The sequence below is a fragment of the Nerophis ophidion genome, linkage group LG05 (genome assembly GCF_033978795.1).
Source record: "Nerophis ophidion isolate RoL-2023_Sa linkage group LG05, RoL_Noph_v1.0, whole genome shotgun sequence".
Lineage (NCBI taxonomy): Eukaryota > Metazoa > Chordata > Actinopteri > Syngnathiformes > Syngnathidae > Nerophis > Nerophis ophidion.
The window spans coordinates 25,462,517-25,477,417 of NC_084615.1; the positions used below are offsets into that span (position 1 = coordinate 25,462,517).

Genomic DNA, 14,901 nt, shown 5'->3' on the forward strand with positions numbered 1-14,901 from the left:
AGTTCTGTAGAGATGAAGTTGTCTTGAGATTTTTCCCACACATACATATATTGCGCTCTACCAAGGTATCGAGCACTATTTTCTTGATAATCTAATTGATATATATATACATGAAAATGTATACACCCCCGCTACCCTCCCCATGTGTGTATATATATATATATATATGTATATATATACATATATATACATATATATGTATATATATATATGTATATATATGTGTATATATATATATATATATATATGTATATATACATATATATGTATATATATATATGTATATATATGTGTATATATATATATATATATATATGTATATATACATATATATGTATATATACATATGTATATATATATGTACATATATATATATATATATATATATGTACATATATACATAATCTGTTCATGAATGAGCATATTCGTTCGGCCACGTTGTTAAATGGAGAAATCTGATCTACAAAATTTGCCGGCAGCATAACCCTTTCCCCTTTGAGCTGTCCTGGAATGAACTGAAACATTTTTTTTCCAATAATTTTGGAACTTGCAAGCTTACTTCTTGTTACTCGTCGTCGCCATGTCTCTTCTTCGTTCTTCTGCTTAGTCTCTGTTATGTTTTTGGACATTATTTCTTGCCGTATTTTTGAAGCAATGCATGATGGGAATCTGGATGTTGTGTGTCAGTGTATTAACGTGCCGGCTGGAATAAACACACGCTGTGAAATAGCTCCGTGCCTGCCTACTTTATGGGTTATAGATAAACCTATGGATAATGGAGACATATATAATAGTCCTCTTTTCAGGTGAGAGAGGACGCTAAAGGCAGTGCCTTTAAGGCACGCCCCCAATATTGTTGTCTGGGTGGAAATCGGGAGAAATTTGGGAGAATTTCGGGAGAATGGTTGCCCCGAGAGATATTCGGGAGGGGCACTGAAATTCGTGAGTCTCCTGGGAAAATCGGGAGGGTTGGCAAGTATGATGTCGGCGCTTCGTTGCGTCATGAAATTGCTGGTTTTACAAGCAGAGGAGCATGTTCAGCAGCGCACAATCACGGCGTACTTACAAGCAGACATAGCGTATATACAGAAAAGGGAGAACGGACGCATTTTGGCTTAAAAACTAAAGATAAAGGTGAAGCTATAACACTGAAACGCTCTTAGGAAGAGGTGCTTTAAGACATGTATAGCTAGCTAGCGGCTAACATGCAGCCGCAGTCTGCAGTGTTTTAGCTACTTCCAAATCACTAATCCTCTCCTCCATGGCGACAAATAAAGTATGTTTCTTACAAGTATCGTCCCTGCAGGACGAAGAATAGCTAAACATGCTTCACTACACACCGTAGCTCACTGTTGTCACAATGTAAACAAACGCCATGGGTGGATCTACACCTGACATCCACTGTAATGATACAAAGTAAAGGAGCGCATTTATTCGATACTACTATGCTTACATGGATATTTTTTAGCATCCCAAAATATTTTTTCTTTTATTTATATTATGTTTATAAACTCAGGAAGTATGTCCCCGGACAGATGAGGACTTAAATTATGACCAATGCTGTAACTACTTGGTATTGGATTGATGTCCAAATTTGTGGTATCATCCAAAACTAATGTAAAGCATTCAAACAACAGAAGAATAAGTTATTATTACATTTTACCAGAATTGTATATAGAACATGTTGAAACGGAAAATAGGCAGATTTTAAATGGACAAGTAAATTAATCATTCAATTTCTATCTCTTGTCCTTAGTAATTTTAACAACATAATATAATGGAAAATGACACAATATTATACTGCATATGTCAGCAGCTACATTAGGAGCCTTTGTTTGCTTACTTACTACTAAAAGACAAGTAGTTTTGTGTGTTCACTATTTTATTTAAGGACAAAATTGCAATAAGAAGCATATGTTTAATGTAACGTGAGATTTGTTGTTAAAATAAAGCCAATAATGCCATTTTTTGTGGTCCCCTTTATTTAGAAATGTATCAGGACAACCCTAGTCTGGCTTTTTAACATTTTAACATTTATTTTATGATATACAGTTTTTTTTTGTCATTGCAAAAGTAACAAAATTAAATTTGAACTTGCAAAGTTGTGGTACCATGTACAAAATTAGGATAAAATTTCATGGCTGCAACACGTGCCAAAGTAGTTGGGAAAGGGCATGTTCACCACTGTGTTTCATCACCTTTTCTTTTAACAACACTCAATAAATCTTTGGGAACAGAGGAGACACATTTTTGAAGCTTTTCAGGTGGAATTTTTTCCCATTCTTGTTTTATGTATAGCTTAAGTTGTTCAACAGTGTTGGTATACCACATATACCTAAAATACCACAACAGCGTTGTGGTATTTTAGGCTTCATAATGTGCCACAGATTTTCAATGGGAGACAGGTCTGGACTACAGGCAAGCCAGTCTAGTACCCGCACTCTTTAAGTATGAAGCCACGCTGTTGTAACAAGTGACTTGGCATATTCTTGCTGAAATAAGCAAGGGCGTCCATGATAACGTTGCTTGGATGACAACATATGTAGCTCCAAAACCTGTATGTACCTTTCAGCATAAATGTTGCCTTCACAGATGTGTAAGTTACCCATGCCTTGGGCACTAATACACCCCCATACCATCACAGATGCTGGCTTTTGAACTTTGCACCTAGAACAGTCCTGATGATTCTTTTACTCTTTGGTCCAGAGGACACGACGTTCACCGTTTCCAAAAAATAATTTGAAATGTGGACTTGTCAGACCACAGAACACTTTTCCACTTTGCATCAGTCCATCTTAGCTGAGCTCGGGACCAGCGAAGCCGGCGGCGTTTCTGGGTGTGGTTGATAAATGACTTTGGCTTTGCATAGTAGTTTTAACTTGCACTTACAGATGTAGCGACAAACTGTAGTTACTGACAGTGGTTTTCTGAAGTGTTCCTGAGCCCATGTGGTAATATCTTTTACACACTGATGTCGCTTTTTGATGCAATACCGCCTGAGGGAACAAAGGTCCGTTATATCATATCTTACGTGCAGTGATTTCTCCAGACTCTCTGAACCTTTTGATGGTATTACGGACCGTAGATGGTAAAATTCCTAAGTTTCTTGCAATAGCCCATTGAGAAATGTTGTTATTAAACTGTTTGACAATTTGCTCACGCATTTGTTCACAAAGTGGTGACCGGTTCCCAATCCTTGTTTGTGACTGACTGAGCATTTCACGCAAGCTGCTTTTACACCCAATCATGTCACCCACCTGTTCCCAATTAGCCTGCACACCTGTGGGATGTTCCAAATAAGTGTTTGATGAGAATTCCTCAACTTTATCAGTATTTATGGCCACCTTTCCCAACTTCTTTGTCACGTGTTGCTGGCATCAATTTCTAAAGTTAATGATTATTTGCAACAACAAAAAAGTGTTTATCAGTTTGAACATCAAATATGTTGTCTTTGTATCATATTCAACTGAATATGGGTTGAAATTGATTTGCAAATCATTGTATTCCGTTTATATTTACATCTAACACAATTTCCCAACTCATATGGAAACGGGGTTTGTATGATTTTATTGTTTAACCTTTATTTCAGGGTTTTTGTCTGGATTTTTCTTTTATATGTTTTGTCACTTTCTGTTACAATAAACCAACAATAGAAGTTACTGACTAGTGATAACTTTGTAAGGGGGTAAAGTGATTATATACCTAATCTTACTCTTTGATTCTATACTTGCCTCCAGGAAAACCAGTGATGATTGTTACAGAATTCATGGAGAACGGCTCATTAGATGCCTTCCTAAGAGTGAGTAGCATGAGTATCAAAATGTTCAGGCGAACAGCATTGCTTACTTATCTTCTTCTGCACAGATGCATGATGGTAAATTCACCATCATTCAGTTGGTTGGCATGCTGAGGGGCATAGCAGCAGGAATGAGATATCTTGTCGACATGGGCTATGTTCATCAAGATCTTGCAGCACGGAACGTCCTCGTCAACAGCAACCTTGTATGTAAAGTGTCTGACTTCGGCGTGTCCCGGCTGTTAAACGAAGATCCTGAAACCGTCTACTCGACAACGGTAAGTTAATTCTTGCACTTCTTTTCTTTCTTTTTTTTCTTTAGCATGAGCTTACTCGCTAACTGTGAAAAACGTCAATGTTGTAAACCTCTGTGTGTCATGAGAACATTTGATAACCGTACTCTTCGGACAGTAAAGCGCACTTAAAATCTGTTTATTTTCTCTAAATTTGACAGTGCGCCTTATAAGCCGGTGAGCCTAATGTACGGAATAATTTTGGTTGTGCTTACCAACCTCAAAACTATTTTATTTGGTACATAGTGAAATGAGAAGTGTGACCAGTAGATGGCAGTCACACCTAAAAGCTACGTGTAGACTGCAATATGATGGCAGTCACACATAAGAGATAAGTGTAGACTGCAATATGACTCGAGTAAACAACACCAACATTATAATGTGTTCCATTAAAAATATAGAACATTACACACAACGCTCAAATATCTATTAAAATATTTTAGTACGACTTTGGTAAGCTATGAAGCTGCACCGCTTGATGGATTGTACTGTGCTTCAACATACGAGTATTACTATGGTGTGTATAAAAGGTAAGACATATTATCTGGCGTTTTGTTTCGCAATATAATGCAAAAGCAACTTTTCTTACCTTCTGGTACCTGCTGATCTGTTTTTGGGATTTGCATAAGTCCTGAAAATGTGCGCACCTCTGCCTTTGTAGTCTGTGTAGACACCGTAAAGCAGTGGTTCCAAACCTGTTTTCAGTGATGTACCCCCAGTGAAATTGTTTTCAATTCAAGTACCCTCTAATCAGAGCAAAGCATTTTTGGTTGAAAAAAAGAGATAAAGAAGTAAAATACAGCACTGTGTATTCAGTTTCTGATATATTAAATTGTATATCAGTGCAAAATATTGCTCATTTGTAGTGGTCTTTCCTGAACTATTTGGAAAAAAAGATATAAAAATAACTAAAAACTTGTTGAAAAATAAACAAGTGATTCAAATATAGATAAATATTTCTACACATAGAAGTAATCATCAACTTAAAGTGCCCTCTTTGGGGATTGTAATAGAGATCCATCTAGATTCATGAACTTAATTCTAAACATTTCTTCACAAAAAAAATAAATCTTTAACATCAATATTTATGGAACATGTCCACAAAAAAATGTGTCTGTCAACACTGAATATTGCATTGTTGCATTTCTTTTCTCAGTTTATGAACTTACATTCATATTTTGTTGAAGTATTATTCAATGAATATATTTATAAAGGATTTTTGAATTGTTGCTATTTTTGGAATATTTAAAAATAGCACGGTACGGTACCCCCATTTGAGAACCACTACCGTAATGGATAAACTTCTTCTTTTTCTCTATATTCTTGTTATAGGACATTCATCCTCTGCTGTTGCCATCTCTACAATAAAGTAGTGTAAAGTTCTTACTTATATTTATCAGTAAACTCGCCATGAAAGCGCTAAAACACACCAGTGTAGTGAGTTTACATTATTCACTCAAGGCACTTTAGTTGTTAGAGAGTTCCGGTCGGACGGTTTTTCACTGGACACATTTCCATCGTTGTTATTGCACTAGTGAGACACAGATGAGGAGATGCTGCTTCGTTGTTGATTTAAGTAAAGTCTGAATGTTATTAAAACAGTTAGCTCCATCTTTTGACACTTCTTCCACTCCTGTCCTTGCACGCTACACCGCTACAACAAAGATGACGGAGAAAAGCCGCTGCCGAAGGTGAGCCACGTAAATCAAACCGCCCACAAAATGGAGCATCCTGAAGACTGCCAGAAAGCGGCTGGAAGATGATCTGTAAAACTTAATCGATGCAAAATTTTGAACAAAGAACCACCATCACATGTTATGTAGACCACAAAGAAGTGTTTTCAATTTAGAATAAAAAATATATATATTTTACCCCTTTAATGCTCCCTATTGCGGCTTTCGTATGAAAATAAGCCTGACCAGACCTGCTCATCGGCAGTGCGCCTTATAATCCGGTGTGCCCTATGGTCCGGAAAATACGGTACACCCCTTCGTTGTTCAGATTCTTCGCCACACCGCTACCCCTCTTCCACTGTTGTAATTTCTGTTGATCCTTATAGGTAAAATCAATTTATTTTGTAGCGTCAATTCATGTTTCTGAAATAGCGACCACTTTGAAAGGTTTAAATAGTACCAAAAAGGCTTCATGCTCCTCTGGTTTACATAAACAGAAGAGGCAACCAATCAGGTCATTTAATGAGCATTGAGAGGCTGACATATCATCCCTTCAACCTCTGCAGATATGCTGGCATGGCAGTGCGGCTGGATCAAAAGAGAGGTCGGAGACGCTTTGCTGGACAAAAAGTTTCTTTATTACAAACGAGCATCATTAAACAGGTCTGTAGTACCTGGAGGAGCTAAGTTAAAAAATGAAGGGCTCCTAACCTGGAGAAGCCAAACCATCAGTTTTATATTCCTTCTTTCTCGGTCTGGGTGTGTGCTAAGTCAGGACAGCACAACCTGCCTAATATAAGGAGATAATCGTGTGTAGTAACTGGGAAGACAACAGATGTATACCATACCTAGTAGGTTGAAGTTTTAAGATAAACATGGAATCTCTCCTCTAGGATAGAGCTATCACTTTTGCATTCCGAAGCCTGGTTTTTTATTGCTTCTTCTCGTGAGAGACCGAATTCCAGTCCACATGCGAATATCCAACTCCTCCTCAACCATTATTTACTTAAACCTGGTGGTTCACTTTCTCCAAGTTGAATATAAAAATTCACCATATGTAGAATATAAGTTAATCAATTTGGTATCACATTAGTATGGGGAACACATTCACCATTGATATAAGTTGCTTATTAACATGCAAATTACAAACATATTGGCTCTTAATTAGTAATTATTACCGTATTTTTCGGGGTATAAGTTGCACCTGCCGAAAATGCATAACAAAGAAGGAAAAAAACATATATAAGTCACACTGGAATATAAGTCACATTTTTTGGTGGAAATTTATTTGATAAAACCCAACACCAAGAATAGACATTTGAAAGGCAATTTAAAATAAATAAAGAATAGTGAACAACAGGCTGAATAAGTGTACGTTATATGACGCATAAATAACCAACTGAGAACGTGCCTGGTATGTTAACGTAACAGATTATGGTAAGAGTCATTCAAATAACTATAACCTATACAACATGCTATACGTTTACCAAACAATCTGTCACTCCTAATTGCTAAATCCCATGAAATCTTATACGTTTAGTCTCTTAAGTAAATGAGCTAAATAATATTATTTGATATTTTACGGTAATGTGTTAATAATTTCACACATAAATCGCTCCTGAGTATAAGTTGCACTATGAAAAAAAAAACTGCGACTTATTGTCCGAAAAATACGGTAAGTACTTATTAAGGCCTATTACACATGGCCTTATTATACAACCAGTAAGCCATTAACTAAGAGTCTTCCCTCAATAACCTCAGAATTATTGCTTATTAGTAACCCTTACCCTAACCCTAACCCTTATATCTTCCCCTAGTGTCCAAATAACTCTAAATTAAGTCTTTTTTACTTAAAATATATTCCCCATTCTAAAGTGTTACCATTAATTCACTGCACTAGCAAGGTTAAATTGTCAATGCAAGGATGTAACAATGCGTTTACAGTGGTCCAAGTTCCTCTATACAACAGGAGCACTTGTGTTTTTAGGAATGTGCTGCAAAAATATTTGTCTCCCAAGTTTTGAATTAAACTCAGGTTCTGGTCCCTTCCGGGGTTCCCACTCAAGTAGGTTCACCAGTTAAATAGTACTGATTGAGAGTCTTCAATTAACTTAACACATATTTTTGGGATATGGTAAGAAGCTGGGGTACCCAGAAAAAAAAAACACCATGTACTGTGAATATTTATAATAAATGGTGATTTTAGATCATTTATTTCGGCAATCCTTTTATAGCCGAGAACATCTTTATGCTGAGGAACTTTTTTTTTTCACATTCTCAGAGTTCTTTTCAATTTTGCCAAGAAATTTCAGTGACAAGAGAGAGCGATAACATCAAATTTTACACAGCCGCTACCCATTCACACCCGATACCCTGTAACTAGGAGTGTAACGGTACGTGTATTTGTCTTGAACCGTTTCAGTACGGGGGTTTCGGTTTGCGATACAACAACAGAGGACGGATGTTCACCAACATTGTTCAGCAGCTGCTTCTGACAACACGTCAAACATGCTAACCCGTTCAAGCAGCCTCTCCTCGGCGAGTCAGGCAGGGCTAAAGCAATAACAAATGTTTTTATAGCAGCAGATTTAAGTCCATATTGCATTAAAAACTACATTTTGACCCACTTCTATTGTGGAAGAACAATAAGCCCATATATCCTCTTACTGCCAGGACAGCCAGGCTGGGCGGAAAGAAAAGTTAATCTGAGGCTGAGTTGACTTGAAACTGTTTAATTTTGCACTTTCTATATGTAGAAGAAAAGTTTTGTCATTTTATGTAATCCGAGCAACAACTTGAGGCAACAAGTTTAAACAAGTTGTAAAACATATTGGGGTGTTACCATTTAGTGGTCAATTGTATGAAATATGTACTGTACTGTGCAATCTTCTAATAAAAGTCTCAATCAATCAATTAAAAAAAGCACTTTATATGTAGAAAGGTTTTGTTAAGAAACCAATTCTGAGCCTGATCTTGTTTAGTTTTTATTTTATATATGTTGACCACATTAATCCTGGCAATGGACCCTGTGTGTATATGTATGTTATGCCATTGTTTACAAATTTGGTAAATAAAAAAACAAAACATTTTATATTTTGTTGTTTTCTTATTGTACCGAAAATGAACCGAGGTACGTACTGAACCGAAATTTTTGTGTACCGTTACACCCCTACCTGTAACTATTAAAATGGCTAATTGGGCCCAATTTGGATATGTTCGTGTTCACTAAATTTTGCTGCCAGCTGCATGGACAGTAATGGCTCTGTGATGAGTTATTTTGAGGGAACAATACATTTACACTGTTATACAAACTTTTCACTGACCTTTGCTAAGTCATTTCTTCAGTGTCGTGCCATGAAAAGATGTAAAGAATATTTGCATACGTTTGAGGGGTGTATCCACTTTTGTAAAGTATTGTATATCTTACATTTTTCTAACCAGGGTGGAAAAATACCAGTCCGGTGGACCGCACCAGAAGCTGTCCAGTTCCGTAAATTCACTTCTGCAAGTGATGTGTGGAGTTATGGCATTGTCATGTGGGAAGTCATGTCCTATGGGGAATGGCCATACTGGGACATGTCCAATCAAGATGTAAGTAACTATTTAGTGTTATGAATTGCTTCAAATAAATGAAATATACAGACACAGGCACATTTAAGTTAGTGGCTTTTGTCTGTCACACAAAACCCATATTTGGAAAAAGAAAACCCCAGAAACCCTTGCAAGACATATGTCATGCCTAGTGTATATTTTAGCAGTAGAGATGTCCGATAATGGCTTTTTTGCCAATATCCGATATTCGAATATTGTCCAACTCTTAATTACCAATTCCGATATCAACCGATACCAATATATACAGTCGTGGAATTAACACATTATTATGCCTGATATTGTTGTGATGCCCCACTGGATGCATTAAACAATATAACAAGGTTTTCCAAAATAAACTCAAGTTATGGAAAAAAATGCCAACATGGCATGCCATATTTATTATTGAAGTCACAAAGTGCATTATTTTTTTTAACATGCTTCAAAACAGCAGCTTGGAATTTGGGACATACTCTCCCTGAGAGAGCATGAGGAGGTTAAGGTGGGTGGGGTTGTGGGGGCAGGGTTGATATCCGATATTGTGGGGTGAGTAGCGGAGGTGTATATTGTAGCGTCCCGGAAGAGTTAGTGCTGCAAGGGTTTCTGGGTATTTGATCCGTTGTGTTTATGTTGTGTTACGGTGCGGATGTTCTCCCGAAATGTGTTTGTTATTCTTGTTTGGTGTGGGTTCACAGTGTGGCGCATATTTGTAACATTGTTAAGGTTGTCTATACGGCTGCCCTCAGTGTGACCTGTATGGCTGTTGACCAAATATGCGTTGCATTCACTTATGTGTGTGGAAAGCCGTAGATATTATGTGACTGGGCTGGCACGCAAAGACAGTGCCTTTAAAATGTATTGCCGCTCTGTACTTCTCCCTACGTCCGTGTACACAACAATTTTACTTTTTGAAACCGATGGCGATAATTGACCAAGTCGAGGGGATCTACATCATTCATACAGTATATATAATTTATACAGTGGGGCAAAAAAGTATTTAGTCAGCCACCGATTGTGCAAGTTCTCCCACTTAAAATGATGACAGAGGTCTGTAATTTTCATCATAGTTACTCTTCAACTGTGAGAGACAGAATGTGGAGAAAAAAATCCAGGAATTCACATTGTAGGAATTTTAAAGAATTTATTTGTAAATTGTGGTGGAAAAAAGTATTTGGTCACTTCAAACAACGAAGATCTCTGGCTCTCACAGACCTGTAACTTCTTCTTTAAGAAGGTCTTCTGTCCTCCACTCGTTACCTGTATTAATGGCACTTGTTTGAACTCGTTATCTGTATAAAATACACCTGTCCACAGCCTCAAACTGTCAGACTCCAAACTCCACTATGGCCAATTCCAAAGAGCTGTCAAAGGACACCAGGAAAAGAATTGTAGACCTGCACCAGACTGGGAAGAGTGAATCTACAATAGGCAAGCAATTTGGTGTGAAAAAATCAACTGTGGTAGCAATTATCAGAAAATGGAAGACATACAAGACCACTGATAATCTCCCTCGATCTGGGGCTCCACCCAAGATCTCATCCCGTGGGGTCAAAATGATCATGAGAACGATGAGCAAAAATCCAAGAACCACACGGGGGTACCTGGTGAATGACCTGCAGAGAGCTGGGAAAAAAGTAACAAAGGTTACCATCAGTAACACACTACGCCGTCAGGGAATCAAATCCTGCAGTGCCAGATGTGTCCCCCTGCTTGAGCCAGTGCATGTCCAGGTCCGTCTGAAGTTTGCCAGAGAGCACATGGGAGAATGTCATGTGGTCAGATGAAACCAAAACAAAACTTTTTGGTATAAACTCTACTTGTCGTGTTTGGAGGAAGAAGAATACTGAGTTGCATCCCAAGAACACCAAACCTACTGTGAAGCATGGGGGTGGAAACATCATGCTTTGGGGCTGTTTTTCTGCTAAGGGGACAGGATGATTGATCCGTGTTAAGGAAAGAATGAATGGGGGCATGTATCATGAGATTTTGAGCCAGAACCTCCTTTCATCAGTGAGAGCTTTGAATGGTTGACCAAATACTTATTTTCCACCATGATTTGCAAATAAATTCTTTAAAATTTCTACAATATGAATTCCTGGATTTTTTTTTTTCACATTCTGTCTCTCACAGTTGAAGTGTACCTATGATGAAAATTACAGACCTCTGTCATCATTTTAAGTGGGAGAACTTGCCCAATCGGTGGCTTACTAAATACTTTTTTGCCCCACTGTATGTATTTATCTATGAAAGAGACATTTTTGTTAACAAGTTACAGGTGTTTAATGATAATACAAGCATGTTTAACACACATAGATTCCTTTCTTTCATGAAGACAAGAATATAAGTTGGTTTATTACCTGATTCTGATGACTCGTATTGATTGGAATCAAGACAGTAGTGCTGAAAACATCCGCATTTTCAAATGGAGGAGAAAAAAAGTCCTCCTTTCTGACCAATCTTATTCGTCCATCTTCCGTACTCGTTCTTAAAACACTTTACAAGAAATTCATTTGCGGCAAACTCCCTGGCTTGCTAGCTTGTGCAAGGCAGCTTTCTGAGACTCTTATTTTGTTAGCGCAGGCAGGATGAAGCAGCACTTTTATTGTGAAGACAGGAACTGGGCAGTCGGTCTTTAGAGTTTTGACGGCAGGTACGACACAAGAGTCTGTTGTAATAAAAAAAAAAAATTCTCACCTTCCTGTCAGTCATTTTTTCTTAATAATGATATGGCAACAGACAGCATCATCTCATAAGATCCTCGGGTGCCGTGGTATGTCAATCAAGTGACAAATGTGACGTCTTGGTGAAGATTGATGATCGCAAATGTTTAGTTCTATTCTTTTAATGCCTGGCTGGCGATCGACTGACACACCCTCTGCGATCCACCGGTAGCTCGCGATCGACGTAATTAGCACCCCTGATCTATACTCATACAGAAAATCAAGAGTAAAAGATGACATTTTCCCACACCTGTAAGCAATCTTCCATTCATAAATCAGAATCCATCTGAAAAAATTGGGGCCCCACCCTCAACACGGCCACCTCCAACAAACACAAAGCACATTGAAAATGCAAATTTGTGAGCTGGCTAATTGCAGGCACTTCACCATTACTTGTCATTGAAAGAAAAAAACACCAACAAATACCATAATTCTCCCTGGGACTATCGCTCCCACGGACAAAGGCTGGGCTGCAAGTTTTTTGTTCGTCTAGATCCAGTTTCACCGCCATTTTGTACGCTTTAGGCACACAACCTGGGCTTGCGGAGGTGTATGCCAGAGTGTACATTTTTTATCCCTTACTTGAAATTGGAAATTGGTATGCTGCTGGACCGAACAGACTCAAAAATACAAATGCATGTACAAAACCCAAAACCAGTGAAGTTGGCACGTTGTGTAAATGGTAAATATAAACAGAATACAATGATTTTTAGAGAATCTGGAGAAATCACTACACGTAAGCAACAATGCTGAAAACCAACATTGAATGCCCGTGACCTTCAATTCCTGCATCGAAAACCGACATCAGTGTGTAAAGGATATCACCACATGGACTCAAGAACACTTCAGAAAACCAGTCTCAGTAACTACAGTTTGTCGCTACATTTGTAAGTGCAGGTTCAAACTCTACAATGCAAAGCCAAAGCCATTTTTCAACAACACCCAGAAACGCCGCCGGCTTCGCTGGGCCCAGGCTCATCTTAAGTGGACTAATGCAAAGTAGAAAAGTGTTCTGTACTATGACGAGTCCACATGTCAAATTGTTTTTTGGAAACTGTGGAGGTCGTTTCCACCGGACCAAAGAGGAAAAGAAACATCAGGATTATTACAGGCGCAAAGTTCAAAAGACAGCATCTGTGACGGTATGGGGGTGTATTAGTGCCCAAGGCATGGGAAACTTACACATCTGTGAAGGCAACAATAATGTTGAAAGGTACATCCAGGTTTTGGAGCAACATATTGTGACGGGACAGCGGGAGAAGAAGACAGCAGAGAGACGATGACGTTGTTAGCTTTTAGCGTGTTTATTGACAGCTTAGTGTGTAAGTGAGGTGTGTAATTAAACCAAAGAGATGTAATGTCACTCAGTGTGAGACATATCTGAGAGTGGTTGCCAGAGGATGTTGAGGGTGTGCGTGTTGATATCCAGGCGGAAGTCCAATAAGGGCGTCAGGACTATGACTTGGATTTGTTTTGCTTCTTCTACGCAAAGGATGATCTGCACGAGCGAGACGTGAGTGTAAGTATATGATTAATTTATTTAAACACTACAATACAAAAACAGGAAAACAAAGGGTGCGCACAATGGCGGATAATAAACTAGACTATACTCTAAAACAAAAAAACAGCAGAATGGCATGTCTATATGCAGGCACTGGTACCTCTTGTGGTGCAGGCACTGGGATCCGACGTGGTGCAGGCACTGGGGTCCGGCGTGGTGCAGGCACTGGTGCTAGCCGTGGACTTGGATTTGGACTTTGACTTGGACTTGGTGCTAGACTTTGTAATGGAGTTGGACTTAGACTTGGTGCTGGACTTTGACTTGGACTTGGTGCTGGACTTTGACTTGGTTCTAGCCTTGGACTTGGTGCTAGCCGTGGAGCAGGTCGTGGTGCTAGCCGTGGAGCAGGTGGTGGTGCTAGCCTTGGAGCTGGACTTGGACTTGGAGCTAGCCGTGGAGCAGGTCGTGGTTCTAGCCTTGGACTAGGACTTGGAGCTAGCATCGGACCTGGACTTGGAGCTAGCCGTGGACTTGGACTTGGTGCTAACATCAGACTTGGTCTTGGACTTGGACTTGGTGCTGGACTTGGACTTGGACTTTGTGCTAGCATCAGACCTGGACTTGGACTTGAACTTGGTGCTAGCCATGGACTTGGTGCTAGCATTGGAGTAGCGACAGGTACTAGCCGTGGTGCAGCTAGCCGTGGTGCAGGTGGAGGTGGCCTAGCTGGAAGCTGCGGCTTAGCAGGCTGAAAGACTGGTGGTGGCGGCCGTGTTGGCCGCTGTGGCTTGGCAGGTTGAAGAACTGGTGGTGGGGGACGTGCTGGTGGCTGTGGCTTGGCATCGCACTGGGCAGCACCAACTGAACAACCCCTAGCCCTAGCCCCCTCCTCAAAGAGCGGCTCCTAGACGCTCTCCCCGTGATCCGGAAAAGTCTGTTGGGGTGGGCGGAGGGAGGTGAGGAAGAGAGCAAAATCCTCCCCTTTAAATTGTCCACATAGTTTTTTTTCTTTGGTTTCAGGCTTTGATGTGAGGTTGAAGAAGAAACAAAAAATGTTTGAGACTTGGGCGGGGTTTGAGTCGTGGGGAACGTGGCATGGATGGCTGTAATTGATGTGATTCATTGTGTAAAATCATTTTTTGATAATAATTTATCATTGTCATTGGACTTGAGTCTTCCGGTGGAGGTGGATGATCAAACATGAAAGTCCTGAAATGGCGGAAGTCCAATAAAGGTGTCAGGACTATGACTTGGATTTGTTTTGCTTCTTCCACGCAAAGGATGATTTGCACGAGCGAGACGTGAGTGTAAGTACATGATTAATTTATTT

At 39.3% G+C, this 14,901-nt stretch overlaps 1 protein-coding gene across 4 annotated transcripts in view; it reads left to right on the top strand.

Annotated features, from left to right (window-relative positions):
• epha7 (eph receptor A7) overlaps positions 1–14,901 on the top strand; it is a 258,157-nt gene that overhangs the window by 219,930 nt on the left and 23,326 nt on the right. For all 4 annotated transcript variants that reach the window (XM_061900384.1, XM_061900385.1, XM_061900386.1 and 1 more), the window contains 3 exons: positions 3,738–3,799; positions 3,865–4,074; positions 9,204–9,353. In XM_061900384.1, the coding sequence (XP_061756368.1) occupies positions 3,738–3,799; positions 3,865–4,074; positions 9,204–9,353 (422 nt within the window). The remainder of the gene's footprint in view (positions 1–3,737; positions 3,800–3,864; positions 4,075–9,203; positions 9,354–14,901) is intronic.